This window comes from Apostichopus japonicus, chromosome 12 (genome assembly GCF_037975245.1).
Source record: "Apostichopus japonicus isolate 1M-3 chromosome 12, ASM3797524v1, whole genome shotgun sequence".
Taxonomy (NCBI): Eukaryota; Metazoa; Echinodermata; class Holothuroidea; order Aspidochirotida; family Stichopodidae; genus Apostichopus; species Apostichopus japonicus.
In genome coordinates, this window is record NC_092572.1 from 28,541,429 (window position 1) to 28,558,107 (window position 16,679).

At 35.8% G+C, this 16,679-nt stretch overlaps 2 protein-coding genes and 1 long non-coding RNA gene across 16 annotated transcripts in view; 1 reads left to right on the plus strand and 2 right to left on the minus strand.

Annotated features, from left to right (window-relative positions):
* LOC139977192 (uncharacterized) overlaps window positions 1-12,901 on the minus strand; it is a 30,135-nt gene extending 17,234 nt beyond the window's left edge. The window contains exons 1-10 of one of the 2 annotated variants that reach the window (XM_071986436.1): window positions 12,839-12,901; window positions 12,323-12,399; window positions 11,127-11,187; window positions 9,740-10,057; window positions 8,864-9,087; window positions 4,776-4,901; window positions 3,726-3,869; window positions 1,861-1,971; window positions 1,235-1,346; window positions 459-580 (exon numbers count right to left, since the gene is read on the minus strand). In XM_071986436.1, coding sequence (XP_071842537.1) covers window positions 459-580; window positions 1,235-1,346; window positions 1,861-1,971; window positions 3,726-3,869; window positions 4,776-4,901; window positions 8,864-9,087; window positions 9,740-10,057; window positions 11,127-11,187 — 1,218 coding nt within the window. In that variant the 5' untranslated portion in view covers window positions 12,323-12,399; window positions 12,839-12,901. Of the gene's footprint in view, window positions 1-458; window positions 581-1,234; window positions 1,347-1,860; window positions 1,972-3,725; window positions 3,870-4,775; window positions 4,902-8,863; window positions 9,088-9,739; window positions 10,064-11,126; window positions 11,188-12,322; window positions 12,400-12,838 lie in introns of both variants that reach the window. The other variant, XM_071986435.1, reaches the window with a different exon arrangement.
* Window positions 1-16,679, minus strand: part of LOC139977162 (uncharacterized) — a 293,518-nt gene that overhangs the window by 259,960 nt on the left and 16,879 nt on the right. The gene's annotated exons all lie outside the window — the stretch shown is intronic.
* Window positions 1-16,679, plus strand: part of LOC139977218 (uncharacterized) — a 262,539-nt gene that overhangs the window by 212,269 nt on the left and 33,591 nt on the right. The gene's annotated exons all lie outside the window — the stretch shown is intronic.

Consider the following 16,679-nt stretch of genomic DNA (forward strand, 5'->3'; position numbering starts at 1 on the left):
ACCAGTGTGTTATACAATATTACCATTTGTTCTTAAACCTCTTAACACCAAACAATTTTGAACTTTCTCTACATCCTAACATGAATGATAGTTGTGTACAAACAATGGACACAACACGACCATGATCTAGTTAAGAGTTACAAACAATCATACGACTCATTACTATTAGCTATGAACAGTAGTAAACCATGCTCAGAAGTCTTTCAACAATTTTTAACTTTTGATCTACACACATCAAAATTTGTTCTTAAACCTCTTAACACCAAACAATTTTGAACTTTTCTCTACATCCTAATATGAATGATAGTTGTGTACAAACAATGGACACAACACGAACATGATCTAGTTAAGAGTTACAAACAATCATACGACTCATTACTATTAGCTATGAACAGTAGTAAACCAAGCTCAGAAGTCTTTCAAGTTAATATGTTAGTGTAATATGTAAAAGTTATTACCGTGCGTCCACCTGTTGCCTCTATTTCCATAGGAAGTGTGTGGATTGGCATGCTTTGAGCTATTTGCTCTGTAGGCCAAGTTGGTGCAGCTACAAGTTGATTGTCACTTCTAGTTTCTCCTACTGTAAATGTAAGCAAATAGATATGCTACATATTTAGCCATGTTTGTTCTTTCTCCACAGATATCTCCTGGCCTGATGTTGGAAACTGCCTGGTTGTGGAAACACTGGTAGCTAAACTTGTACGTACTCTTATTAAAGAATATGCTTCAGACAATTGGTTGTCACATGGTAGTTTCTAATAGCCGAACTGTCTTTGAGTGTTGGTCAAGTGGATATGATCAATTGCACATTAAAAATCCTCCATTTCTTATATTTTACATAGTTTCTTATACTTTTAACGCATTCCACAGCTTCTCACAGTAACCACATTTTTTAAATTATTTGCACAATGACAAAAGTATAATCAAATGTGATATGTAGAGTATCGTTGTGCACAAGGAATGTTCAATCTCGATGTCACACATCAATTTGACAATACAGCTCTTCTCTTAATGTACAAATGTACTGTATCTGTCTTCTAAATGATCAACAGTTAATATTCATTGGCTAAAGATGGCGATTTTAATGTAGTAACCATTCTAATCAACATATTAGTGCTACTGTACATACTGTGAATATTTCAATTACTTATGAATGACATTTTCTATTTTTCACTAAAATAAAGTAATTTTTTAAATGGTAAGGTGATACACTCTGTATACATTCCACATTTACCTTGTGGCACCATTGAAGGGTTACTATGATATTCTGGTATCATGGTATTCTGACGCTGTACATTGGAAACAGTTGGGACTTCTTGAGAAAAGCTTGGCATTGAATCAGTACTCTGAAATACAAAGATACAATCAGACTTCTTCAATGTCTTCAAATAAGTTTTTATCACTCACGCTTTGACATGACTTAATTGTATATTTTTTATCTCTTAAAAAAGTTATTTATGAATCATTCAGTATAGACAAGAGCTTAATATGAGTGTGTAACTTAAAGCAATAATTACGAACTGAATTACATTGGTAAAGATGGTACAATTTGGTATTACATTTGGCTAGAAAGCAACAATATGGAAAGTGTGTCTTTACTTTCTTCATTCTTTGAGCCAAATTGGCAATTTGGTAGGTTGTTAAGTCATCGTGCAGAGTATGCAATATTGTCAATTCCTCAAGCTCCAACATAAGTTATATGTTCTGAAATGATATAAACTCCAACATCCAACATTGTCACTGTCACTTGTGATCAGTCCTTTACAGGCTTGCTTTTCTGTTTGCTAATAATATAGTTTTACAGTCAAAATAACATTATTTTGGAAGATATTCTGAGATGACAAATAGACTAAACTTTACCATCACTACAGCTGTAGATTCATTAAAGCGTCTCTTCTTTGAGTGTGGGACCTCTGCTGACTGTGATGGCGCAGGATTGCCTGAGAGGGATGATGCTGATATGTCCTGCAGCTAAATATGTTGAAATGAGGTAAGACACAAAGTATTATAATATTGAATAGTAAACAAGTAGCCATAATTGGGCTTATAAGTGATCATTACTTGTCACAATTGAGAATATTTAATGTAACACTGCAGACAAGATTACAAGTTTGACCACTGGTGAATTCACAAGTTTTCATACCTTGACACCTGTTGACCTCAAAATACCTTTCACCCTTTGATTGTTGTACTTGAGTAAATTCAACCAAGCTTTCAACCAAATTTAACCAAACTGAAAGGATACATAAGGTCAAGCAAACTTTATTACTGAAGTTTCCCATAATTTGAATCCTATCAATCTGTATAGAGGTCAACACTCCTTTGAGTTCACCAGAGGTCAACATCATAAAACAGTAATTATCACTGTAAACTCTAAAGAAAATGTGCTAACAAGAATTAAAGATGCCAGAATGAATCCACATGAAATTATGAAACTTATACAAGTTTTCAGAGTTACCATTCTTAAATATTTGTATACTTTGACAAATGGTGACCTCACTTGACCTTTAAATCTATAACAACACACAGAGTTCCTTAAAAATATAACCAGAGGGAAACCCCTCCCAGTGGTTACTTGCTTTTACGTACATTACATATTCAGCACAAGAGTTGTTTGCCAGCTAACCCTGACTGAAGTTCATATTACATGTACCATGTACCTAAGCTGACCTTTGACCTCCAAATAAAACTGCAAAGAATCAGAGAAATTTCACATCTTCATTCAGACCTGACCTTCAGAAAGTTTGTAGGGTTTGACTTCTGCAAACCTTATATGTGCTTTAACCTATACTAACTTGTGGAGGAATTTTTCCTATCATTTGGGTAATGTGCCATGTATATATTATCTCTTTTGAAGAAAAAATCACTTTTAATATTTTGACATTTGACCTCAGTTGACCCCAAATGACTTTTGACCTCCACCAAAAATAAGAAGGTTACTCACTATATGAAAAACAAATGTGCTAAATATGAGAGCCAAAAAAGTTTCCCATTGGGAGATATCACGTTTACAAGGATTTCAATTTTGACCCCTTGTGACCTTAAATGAACTGTGACCTACTCCAAATGCTCTAAAGCTTTACAATAAAACTGGATATCCTACCATGCATACATAACTTTCTTTGATGTTCATGTTCTTGAAATTTGAAATTTCACATATTTTCCTTTGCTTACTCTAAATGACCTCCACCAAAACAATAAAATTATTGTACTAATCATGGGGAAGCCAAGTGCAAAATATGAGAACTTCAGAATTAACCTATTTTGTAAAATCATGTTATAAGCTAGGGTGTCACACCAGGGAGTTGTCATGGGCCCATCACAAACCCAAACACGCACATACACACGCTAACCTGACAGAATAGGTTCCTTTGCTTCCAGCAAGGAACCAAAATGGTTGATTGGGTTCAATATCTCATTCCCATAACACTATGGGTTGGGATGGGATAACAATATGTGTACTTAAAGCACCTAACTTCAAGCGTGCATAGATCATAGCATAATTGTTAGAACAATATATAATAGCCATAATGGCTAACTAAATGCAAATATCTGCTGTTCTTCACTGATGTGCATGCATGCACTGAGGCAGAACATATTCAATAGTTTTATAAGTAAGTAAATGTGCATCTTTACCAAAAAAATCAAGGAATTCACATAAGCAGCTGATAAATGATGTCAAGTGATAATTTAACAGCAAGATGAATGTATAAATGTTTACAAACCTTCAACTGGACAATCAAAGGTACTGGAACTTTCTGAGTAGCTTCAAAGACTAAAATGCAATCTTCTTCTCCAACCTTCTCAAAGACAAATGAACACCGACAGTCTACGTTGACTGCTACGTTTATATAAGGAATTGTCTGCAGCTGAAAATAATTGTTATTCATCTGATAAGGGAAGGTTGCCTTAACCTGAGTATGTAAAATATGAAGCGATGTAGCTAGTCAGGGGAAAATGACTAGTTAAGTCAAGGTTGCTGAAAGTATGAACAAGCATCTAGGAGATATGCAGGTTTGAAGAATGCTTCCTTTGGTTGCTAATAGCTTCTCATGACCTTTGACCTTACATTATTGATTAATGCTACTTGGCGTCATGATATCCATGCCAAACAAAAAAGATTCATTTGAAAAATATTTCACTTTTCTGTAATTACTTCCTGCAATATCCATTGACCTCTTATCCTCTTATCCTTGCAGGAGGATCTAATATACATACATTCATACATACATACATCCTTGTAACAATTTTGTGCCCATTCATCAACCCACCACTCCATAGACTTCAAACTTAAACGATCAGAATACCACCCTAGGAGGGGAGCATTTTAAAGGTTTTTATCTTCGGACCTGCCGTAACCCAAAATGACCTTAGACCTACTATAATTTAGGTGTTAGGTTTTGGAGCCCCTGAAATGGGCAAAAACTTGGACATATTCATCAGGTTTGTGCAAATGGCCTGAAAGCAACAACCTTTCAAAGTTTTGACAGACAGATAGATGCACCTTACTATGGCATTAGCTCCATTGTATGGCCTTGCCATATGAGCTTAAAACAATGCAACTCATGAACCCCAACATCATATTTCTCTTTGGATATTAAAACATGTTACAGAATTCCAAATCCAGAGTTAAGAATGGCATAGCATGATAAATGTAGCATGATACATGATTTAAGTAACTCAGACTGGTTGGTTAAGAATGCAGTCATTCCAGTGCACACATGAATTATAACATTTGTTACTTGGTCAACATAAAAGAAATCAAAGATCATTACCTTTACTTCTTCCCCTCCTGTATATTTCCAGGACATTGGCTTTACCTCCTTAAATAGTATCTTCAAAGGCAAGTTTCCCTCTTTACAGAATAGGAACGGAATTTCTTCCAAAATTCGCAAATTATTCTTGATGGAAAACAAACGGAATTCATAAAACAAACAGATATAATATATGTATGCATGTGTGTGAAATCAACATGCTTAGACCTAGCACTTGTGATTCAATCTCTATTAAATGTCATCTCTACTTGATATTATTATGACATTGATGCTGTTTAACAAGTTTTTCTATGTTATGAGATGAAAGCAGATTAGCCCATATACCCTCAGGCCTATCTGTATAGGTAAGCAAATAGAGCAGAGGTATTTCGTATGAATGTATGTTTAACAACAAGCCGGATGTTTAACATTAGCATTATGTAACAGACCTGTATTCCCGGAATTTGTGTTCGTATATTAGTACATTTAGCCAAACTCCTAATCCTCAATGTACTCACTTCTCGAACTAATGACTGGTACGCATACTTTTGTAGTTTAACACACATGTCTATTTCCATATTGATTATGACTGCAATTATTACCCAGATCCTGTATGGATACATTTGCTTTATATATATTTTACTTTCAAACAACTTCACAAGATTATGCATACAGTTAGTAAGCACTTGATCATGGAACTTCATTATCATTATTATGATCATTATGAAGTGAAATCCAAAATCTTGTAAGAAATGTGAAATCTTGTTCTCTACCTGGAGGAAATTCCCTAATATTGTGATGTTTGTGCCTGCACATACTGTGGCTGATTTCACCATTAAAGATGTTTCTCTTCAGGTGATCAAAAGAGCTCAAACCCCCCCCCCCCCCCTCCACATCAATAACATCGCAAATAACTAGAACCATGTGTTAGAAGCTTATTGTATCACTGCTTAATTACAACAAGAGCCTAAGGGCACCGTGGTTCCTTGCTTGGGGACAATACACATTATATTATCAAGCAAGATTGGGCTGAAATAGTCCAAGTAATTGTCCTACATGTTCCCATAAAGTAACCAACACTATAGCCAACACTTTTGTGATCACAAAATGTGATCGGATTTTTTATCAAAAGGCACTTTTGAGATCTAAATATGACGTCGAAAATGTAAGAAATATAAGAGACCTACAAGCGTGTCAACAGATATGATAACAATGGTGACCTCAGATGACATGACCTTGAAGTTTCAAAATGTTCCACCACCCCATTCACAACTTGTCCCAAAATATCAACCATGTCACACCTTGGCATTGAGATATAATTGCATTAAATGTCAAAAAATGTACTTTTGAACTTGTATGTAACTTCACACACAAAGGTCACCCAGAGGTCAACCAATTGACATTTTTGATCGGTGAGACCTAAATAGAGCATGACTGTAAAAATTCAAACATTTTTTCTTTGCCCATTTTCTCCCCCCATAATACTACTTTTTTAACATTAGCTGACCTTTGGTGACCTTGGATCACATGACCGTTGAGTTTGAAAATATTCCCCTATACCATTTGCAACTTGTCCAAAAAAATCAACCTTGTCACACCTTGGCACTGGGAGTTATTGCATTAAATGTGTGAAAATTAACTTTGACCTCAAATAACTTCACACACGAAGGTCAAATGGGGGTCAACCCATTGACATTTATGATCAGAAGGTACCTTTAACATCTGAAAATAGCATCGAAACTGTAAAAATCCACAAAACACTAAAAAGGTCACCAGAGGTCAAATTGAGGTCAAGGGTCACCCAGATGCGGGTCGACAATTGGATTACATTGGAGCAACTCATAACCCTAACGGACAATTTGTTTTTAAGTTGTCGCAAAAATACTAGTTTTTATCATTAATTGACCTTTGGTGACCTTGTACCACATGACCGTTAAGTTTGAAAATATTCCAGATACCATTTGCAACTACTCCAAAAATATCAACCTTGTCACACCTTGGAACTGGGAGTTATTGCATTAAATGTCTGAAAATTAACTTTGACCTCAAATAACTTCACACACGAAGGTCAAATGGGGGTCAACCCATTGACATTTATGATCAGAAGGTACCTTTGACATCTGAAAATAGCATCGAAACTGTAAAAAATCCACAAAACACTAAAAAGGTCACCAGAGGTCAAATTGAGGTCAAGGGTCACCCAGATGCGGGTCGACAATTGGATTACATTGGAGCAACTCATAACTCTAACGGACAATTTGTTCTCAAGTTATCGCAAAAATACTAGTTTTTTATCATTAATTGACCTTTGGTGACCTTGTATCACATAACCGTTAAGTTTGAAAATATCCCCCTATACCATTTGCAACTACTCCAAAAATATCAACCTTGTCACACCTTGGAACTGGGAGTTATTGCATTAAATGTCTGAAAATTAACTTTGACCTCATATAACTTCGCACACGAAGGTCACACGGGGGTCAACCCATTGACATTTATGATCAGAAGTTACCTTTAACATCTGAAAAGAGCATCGAAACTGTAAAAATCCACAAAACACTAAAAAGGTCACCAGAGGTCAAATTGAGGTCAAGGGTCACCCAGATGCGGGTCGACAATTGGATTACATTGAAGCAACTCCCAACCCTAACGGACAATTTGTTCTCAAGTTATTGAAAAAATACTAGTTTTTTATCATTAATTGACCTTTGGTGACCTCGGATCACATGACCGTTAAGTTTGAAAATATTCCCCTATACCATTTGCAACTTGTCTCAAAATATCAACTGTGTAACACCTTGGCACTGGGAGTTATTACACTAAATGTCTGAAAATTAACTTTGACCTCATATAACTTAACCTACAAAGGTCACCTTGGGTCAACTTATTGACATTTTTGATTGATGAGACCTAAATTAGAGCATCAAACTATAAAAATTCAAACATTTTTTTCTTTGCCCATTTTCTACCCCCAAAATACTAGTTTTTTGACATTAATTGACCTTTGGTGACCTCTGATCACATGACCGGTAAGTTTGAAAATATTCCCCTATACCATTTGCAACTTGTCCAAAAATATCAACCATGTCACACCTTGGAACTGGGAGTTGTTGCATTAAATGTGTGATAATTAACTTTGACCTCGTATAACTTCGCACACGAAGGTCACACGGGTGTCAACCAATTGACATTTTTGATCGGAAGGTACCTTTGATATCCAAATCTAGCATCAAAACCAAACATTTTCTTTTTTGCTCGTTTCCTCCCAAAATAAGCACATTTTTCCTAATGTGACCTTTGACCTTTTGACCTTGGTTTCAGATGTAGTTTAATCTCCTGATTCCAAAAAACAAAACGAAAAGTCTGTACAACCATCCTAACTCCGACCGAAAAACTTTGACCCCATATAACTTCGCACATAAAGGTCACACGGGGTCAACCTATGGACATTTATGATCAGAAGGTACCTTTGACATCTGAAAATAGCATTGAAACTGTAAAAATCCCAAAAACACGAAAAGGTCACCAGAGGTCAAATTGAGGTCAAGGGTCACCCAGATGCGGGTCGACAATTGGATTACATTGAGGCAACTCCCAACCCTAACAGACATTTCGTTCTCAAGTTATTGCAAAAATACTAGTTTTTTATCATTAATTGACCTTTGGTGACCTCGGATCACATGACCGTTAAGTTTGAAAATGCTCCCCTAACTAGTTCACAACTTGTCCCAAAATATCAATCTTGTCGCACATTGGCACTGGGAGCTATTGCAGTTTTAATATTTTCGGTTTTTGGACCATAACTGACCTTTGGTGACCTTTGTGGGCACCAAAAACAATATGGCACACCTTCTCCATATGGCGGATCTATAGTCCAAGTTTGGCCTCAATCCAACATTCCCTTATTGAGATAGAGCGTACCCAAGCAAGTGTCACAGACACACACACACACACACACATACATACATACACGCACACACACACACGCCAACCTGACTGCATAGGTTCCTTTTGCTAAAGCAAGGAACCAATAATAAACACTTAATACATTACAAACAGATGTAGCTAATAATTTATTGCAATAATGATAATCATTTACTTTGACTCACCGGTCTTTCACCTGGCAGTTTAGGGTAGAAGCCAACATGTATGGGTATTATTTTAGAAAGTGGGTTCTGGTTATGAGCAGCATAGACTTGGATCTGTTTAAATTCAACAATTTTGCCATCAATCTCATATGTCTCCCAGGAAAAGCTTTTAATCCAGATTACACAGTTTGTGTCATTCAGCTGATACAAAACATTAGGTTTTGGCCTCCACATTGGCTTAGAACCTGTATCAAAACAAAATATAGCAGTGGCCTAAAAAGTTGATACTGTCATTCCTTAATTTTCCTTTCTTTTCAAGTAAAAACTTTACAGATAATGCAGAAGTTCATAAAGTACTTCCAAGAATTATTTTGCTTGCAACCCAGTGGTACTTGTAGTGAGTTAAAATTGCACAAGAGAATCTGCTGAGGGCAGAAATTCATGCTATGCAAGACATGGATAGGTTTCATTAGGATGGTTACATTAACATCTTTACCTAATAAGTATTATTGTGATAAAATGTTATAATCCTATTATTTCTGAAAGTCAACTTTATAACATGTATCGAATGATGACAACTGTATTAGCTATCAACATTAAAATATGTACTGCATATCTTTGATGTAAGAAAGGAATTTGTACAATCATTAACAAGCAAATATTTCTTCATGTGAAGACTGCTGCATGCATCAAGAGTATGAAACCTAAACACACTGTCGATTATCTATTGTGTGTTGACAACACTAAAGGCAACATAGACACCAATATAGTCTTGGTAGGTGTGACAGATGCTGCATACCAGGAATGAACAATACATCCAGTATACATATACTGTGGGTGTGGTGTCTCTTCCATGTCTGCTTAGTCACGAGTTCCTACACTACATATATACAGTACCTTTAGCATGGTGACTGCTGTACACCATGGCTTTACGTTCACCAGTTTTCTTCAACTGCAGACAGTGAGGCAGGGTGAGTTTTGCTAACTGATGTAACTTCAGATTATCAGGAAGAAGTTCCACTACTACTGTTGAGTTACTGGTAAATGATGATTTAGACTCTTCTTGAAAACTGATTGGTATGATTCTCATCTGGATCAAGCATTCCTGTTCAATAGCACCACAAGGAATCTCTAGTCTAACGTCAGTCCCTGGTATCTCTAGAATCCCTCCTTCCTTGTTAACCAAAGATTGTATGCTAAGAGATGTGTCCAAGTCTATATCTATTGATGAGTGTAAAGAGAATATCATGAATAGCACCACAAATTAGTTACAAAACAAACATGCCAGTAATCGACAATTATATAGTTTTAACATCAATCGGTGTAGTCTAGCATCACTGTTGCCTCAATAAATTATGTTTATTTGTTCTCTAAAGTGTGTCATTATAGCTCCATGGTTCAACTCCTTATTGAGCCATTGACCTTATTATTTATTTAATGCATAAGCTTTCATATAAATTATGCAAATTCAAGTCCATAAACTTGCTGAGTATTACAGTTAGACATAGCTTTACCATCTGTGCACCTTATGTATGGTTCTGTATGAGACTCACAGATATTGTATGTTCAGGCATCATCAAAGATTTCATTAAACAATGTTGAACAAATGGTGAAAAGGGTATCACATCTGTCGGTATACAGTGCTACATGTGTTAATAGCCAGCTTATGCAATATAAACAATCTTAACTGATCATGTTAGGTAACTCAGAGTGTGATAGAAGTGTGAAATATAACAGAGAAAGGTCACACAATGTCACTTTCCCTTTCCACTTCGATCCAACTAGATTGGCATGTGCCATTGCACGTTTGCTTGAATCTAATGAAGCACACTGTTTATGGTGTTACCACACATAGGCTATCACTGTTCTGATTTACTTTACCAGCTCAAGCGTGTTCTCTACATGTGGCTATGTGGGTGTCAAAATGCTACCTAAGACCTAATTCATTTTTCATCCTGGATAGTTCCACACTAAGGTCAGGAACTATGTTTATATCCCTAAAGATTGCAGGCTTTGAAGATTGCCATATCTCAGCCTATCTACTAAACTACAAACTATGTCAAAGGCTAGTGCTGCCATTGTTATTCACATTATTCAATTATTCATTATTGCTACAGTATTACATCTTCAATTATATTTTATAAAATGTTTACTTTGTAAAACTCTTCTTAACTCAATTTCAATAAGTCAATCATGATCCCTTTTCTAAAAAAGAGTTATTCCACCATCTCCTTGGTACTGTGAATCAAAAAGTTTAAAATAAATAAGTTTAAGCTAGACACACCTGTAACTGCTTTTGTTGCTGATGGTTCATTAGAGCTCCTACTGTGTAGTCTAAACTCCATCTGGAGGAAGAAATAATTCCAGATAAATACAATAGAAACAATTATCAATTTAGATTTGCTGGTAACTGACAGAACTTCTCCAAATCAACAATCAAAACAAATATACGATGGAAAATGCTTACAAATTTGCATTTTAACAAATAACACTTTATCATTTGACAAAAACAAGAAAAGATTATGTTTATCTCACCGGCCATTTTCCAGTGTGCACATCTAAAGTGTGAATTACATTGGCTCCAATGGTCCATTCAACTGCAAAGAGCATATTTGATCACATATAACTGTTGTGGTTATTGCAAATAGAACTGCAATTCTCTTAAATTAATGATTTTACTATTCGCTAAATGGTGACATTTTGTTGCCAAGAAATTGCAGTAACATCTTGTTGTAGACTAGATCTGCAAATAACTATGTGTTTGGTAAACAACTGATTGAAAAGTAACAACTGATTGTTTACCAATGTGTGAGAAATACTGTTATGCTTGCAGAAATTAAGTGTAAGTGATAAATGAAAATCAAAGAATAGCCTCAGTCTGATCTCTCTCATGATCTTCTTTATATCAAGTACATTAAACAACCAGAAAACCAACTTACTACTGGATCAGCCACCCTTTACACTTGGAGTTTTTGTTGTGACAAGGTTTCTAGACTTTTGACCTCCACAAAGAAAACAAAAGGGTTCTTGCACTCATCAATGTAAAGTGAATCCACATGCCATATATGCTTAAGTTCATTGATGCTGTAGTTTTGGAGAAGTTTGTTATTTCTACAAAGTATTCAGACTTTACAGTAACTCAAGTTATCTCAAATGAGAACTGCTTCTCACAAACTCAGTATAGCTCTAAATTCACCCATATTTACACCATCAATATGATGCAGATTTGTGTTGCCTTTGACAAGGAGTAAAAACTCAATTGATCCAAGTTATTTCTCTATACTTTGAGTACATTACAAAGTGCTTCAAACAAAGATGTTAGAAAACCAATGTAGATTTTACTTGTTTTAAATGTCAAGTCGACTACACATTACTTCCTTTGACTGTGTGGTAAGTATTTACCTACAACATGCTACCATGGGACTTAATTTACATAACCAAACAAAAGTGGTATTCATTAATTACTAAGTGACATTGTACCTGAAATATTTCGGGATTGTAAGGCTTTCAGAATCTTGTCATCTGTCACATCCTTCGGTGGACTTGGAAAGAGTAAACTAGGGTTAAAGAAAGTGAAGAAACAACATACACTGTTATTATATACAGAAGTTCTTAGCAGCAAAGGTTAAAATATTGAACCATGTGTTTTAGTTGTTCATTTCACTGTTGAGTTTTTGATGAGTGTTTACAATGCATTGTGTCCTTTTTTTTCTCCATGCATTGTATATATTTCATAAAAGTAATATTGAATGTGCATATATTTTCTATATCTTGATGAAATAGGAATGCATACATTGGTCCGTTATGTAAACAACAAAACAGTTACAAATGAACTCTGTGTGACCTACAGAAAGATACCAACAGTTACTATTTCTTTCCTGTTGGCTTTACTTATATTCATCTTCAACTATTTTTGTCTCTATGTCCATGTAGGTATGTATTCTCAGTTTTGTTTTCATTGTTTCAATAAACGAAAGATATTAAATTTCTACTTACCATGCTGCATTAACATGTTTACAATTTAAAATGAATTTTAGAAGGTCTTCATAATCTTTGTCGATTAGTTTCTGGTCCCATCGATCCATTTCAATAGCCTCAAGAGTTTCTAATATACCAAGCCATACATCGTCCTGTAAGACAAGGGCCTTGTCTGTAACTTTTTCAACCACATCTGAAAACTTCAGACGCTTTATTGGAACCTAAAAATGAACAGAGTGTTTCACACATTAAAACCTGACATCAGTATTCACAGATAACAGAGGGTCTATTTGAGAAATTTAAATGCCCCGTGGAATAAGGGAAGGTACAATGGCAATAGAGGACTAGGGTAAAAAATGTACTCACTAAGAGAACCAATTCAACACTGACTTGATCATAAAACATAATAAAGTATATATTACTGGGAAGTCACTCAAGCATAATTTTCGACGGGCTAAAATGTTTATCAAGCATCTTCATGCTACCAATATGTTAAGGAATATGGAGTTACTTTTAGAAATGGAAAGTGTTAAAAAAAAGTGACTGTACCTTTGATTTTGAAGCAAAGGTCACCATAGAAACTTTTGACCTCAGCAGCAGTCGACTATCTCCAGAGCTGAAGTTGATGGATTCTCTTCTACAGATCTCGGTGACAATGTCCTTGAACTTGTGTCCTTTGTACTCATCATGCTCAGCAAAACAAAGACAGATGCAGTTCATGATGAAATCAGGAATCTCCCCATCTCCTATTTTAAAGTCTCTCATTAGAAAACTGGCAATGAAATGAAAGCTGGGAGGACAGATGTGACAAGTGAAGCGCAAGACATAATGGAGATCAGCTGGGTCTATGTTAGCCAGGTGTTCTCTGAACAATTGATACTTGTAATGGTGTTCAGTTGATTTGTGACCCCAGAAGAGGTGGGCTAAATACTTTGCTGCAAACCACTCTTGGATTAACTTATGAAGGAATTTAACCTGTAAAGAGACATATTTTGCAGCTTTTCCTTTCTGCAAAGGTTTTGATTTCTTCTCTTGCGATTCCAATATTAGTTTTCTCTCTGATTGACTGACAGATGCTGAGAGATCAGGATCAGGGGATACCCCTCTCTTTACCTCTGAAGTAACATTAGATGTGTTCAGTGACTCATCACTGATGGAATCAGTCTGGGGAGTTCCACTGCCTGAGTCAGTCTGAAGATTTCTATCAGGGGAATTAAATGGAGTTCCTTCCTCAACAACAAGTATCCCAGAATCTATCCATGCTTTGCTATTAGTGACACTTCTATCCACAAAGTCTTTCTGCCAAAACAATTGTTGGTTTCCTTTACAGAGGCCATTAAATGCAAGTTCCTCCAACGTAATGTGGGGTTCTATTGATACTTCACTCTCTAATCTGCTCTCATCCTCTTCACGAACTGATTCCTGCTGCTGGTATGACAGATGTCCCGAGGTGTCTTCCTCATCCTGCACAGAACACAGAATATCTACAATGGCCTTCACGAACGGAGTAACCCTGTCGAGCTGACCAACTTGTAACTTTCCTAATCTATCAATGTTATGTACTAACAGCACAAAGAGTAGTGGAACATTACAAAGATCAAGAATAAATGGAACACTATCAATCAATTCCTTTACCTCTTCTTGCTTTTTGACATCATTAGAGTAGACTTTTTCAATGTATTCATCCCTCTCATCCTCACCGAAGCTTCCTATCTTCAACATTGGACCTGGAGGTAGATGCTTGGCATAATCTGTCCTAGCTGTGATTATAACAATGCAGTTGGACAGTTTCTCCTTTGTCATTACTCTCATGACTTCTGAGGGACTTCCATCTTTGGTTCCACCATTGTATTCTTCTAACCCATCCAATATGAGGTAGACTTTCTTCTTACCACTGTTAAGCATAGACTCAATATCCTCTTCTGTAATGGGAATGCCTTTACGGATGTAGAACATCTTGATAGCTTGAATAATTGTCATGTCATCAACAATTTTTAAGGGCAGATAGATGACCATGGGGATATCCATAAGCTTTCCACAACACCAGTCATAGGCCAACTGAGAGGAGAGCATTGTCTTGCCGGAGCCTGGCTGTCCTTCCAGAATGATTCGAGTCTCTGCTTTTAGTCTTTCTTCAGTAAAGATATCTAGGTAGTGCAGCTTACATTTTCGGTCAACTTCTCTGCTAGTTATTTTTGAACCAGAATTTGTTAAGACTAAGCGGCTGGCTATAAAGAGATCATTAGATTTCCATTGACAAGACTTCATCCAGGGGACAGGAGTCATTGTTTCAAACCAAGTCTTCATCTTCTGTTGTAAGCATTTCAGGAATAAGCTCTCTTTGTCTTTAAAACAAGGAAACAGAAAGCACAGTTCAATTTATATTGAAACAAGTTAAAATGTTTCACAATTTATGACAATATAAAGAATATCTACCATACTGAAAAACAAGTGTGCTTTGATATCAATAGTTTGGGCAATCTCGTAACACTGTATCTTATGTAACATTTCTTAACAACTACATTAGTATAATCTTCAAATGTAAAGGAAACTCACACCTAACACAAACTAAGACATGTGTCATTGCTCAAACATGCTAGTCAGTTTAAAAATTACTCAGTAATACAAACAGCAATAACAAATAGTTTCATACATCCAGACTTGAAACAATTGGAAACGCAGATGTTTTTATATTTCATTCATACCATCAGATACTGTTCTCTATCTGCAATTTATTTTCAAAGACTACATGTACCACTATTGAAAAATCCAAATTTAAAGATTTTCTTTTATTTTAGAGACAAACATTGCACAATGATTGCTGTCATAAATGGAAAGAATTGATACTGTCCTTATTTATTTGTCACTGATCAAGTAGGACTCCTCCATAATTAGGAGCAGTGTTTAATTGTGAAGTAATTTGAGTACACTGCAAACTGCAGCTTCCTGGGACACTACTAAAACATTTTCAAAGGATTAATATCATAACTTTAATTTTACAGGAGAAAGAGCTGTTGGTATAGTCACTGTATGACATCACAGATTACACAGTAGAACAATGCACTCATCATAATAAAGTGAAAACCTACATTATTATATTTCTCAACAACAGACAATGCTATGAAGCTGTGAGTTGCATCAATGTGCTTCAGTTCAAAACATATTTTGACATCTCATTCTTCATTATCCCTAAAATATCCTGTAATCCACACATATGATTTTTAGATAATGAGTGCATTTTGTGTGTTTAACCGTTTGAGCTATGAAGTCTTAAGTCAGGAATGTTCCTTAAAACTGACACTTGTACCAGTGGAGTGTAAAGTTTGTAACATACACATGAGTTTACAATACCTTCATCTTGTGCCTTTGTTTTGTCAGAAAGTGCCAAGGACTGGTATTCGTGTATCTTAGCTACTGCCTGGAGAAGACGATATTCCTCTAAAGGAGTCTCTAATTTGCTGACATCAGAAGGATTAATGATACCCATCTTATCAATTGTCAGGAGGAAGGAGAGTCCTGGATTCTGACTGGAGATAACTGTCTTCTTGTTCTTAACTTCAAAGTTATCACACAGTTTCACTGTTATGGAAAATGTCAAATGAGCAGAGAGGCCGGCGAGGAATCTATCGTATTCAGTTTCTTGATCTGAAATGTTTAAGGTAAAACATTAAATTAAGTTTCCAGTTTTTGTTAAATATCCACAGATACGTACAGGCACACTGATAAATGCATAATCCACATCATGGCACAGGGTGACTTTTGCTCACTTGTACAAATGTACATATGTACATATGTACTATGTTTTGGTGTGCACATTTTGGTTGCCAGCATCTAGAATAAATCACCACCGGTGTTATGT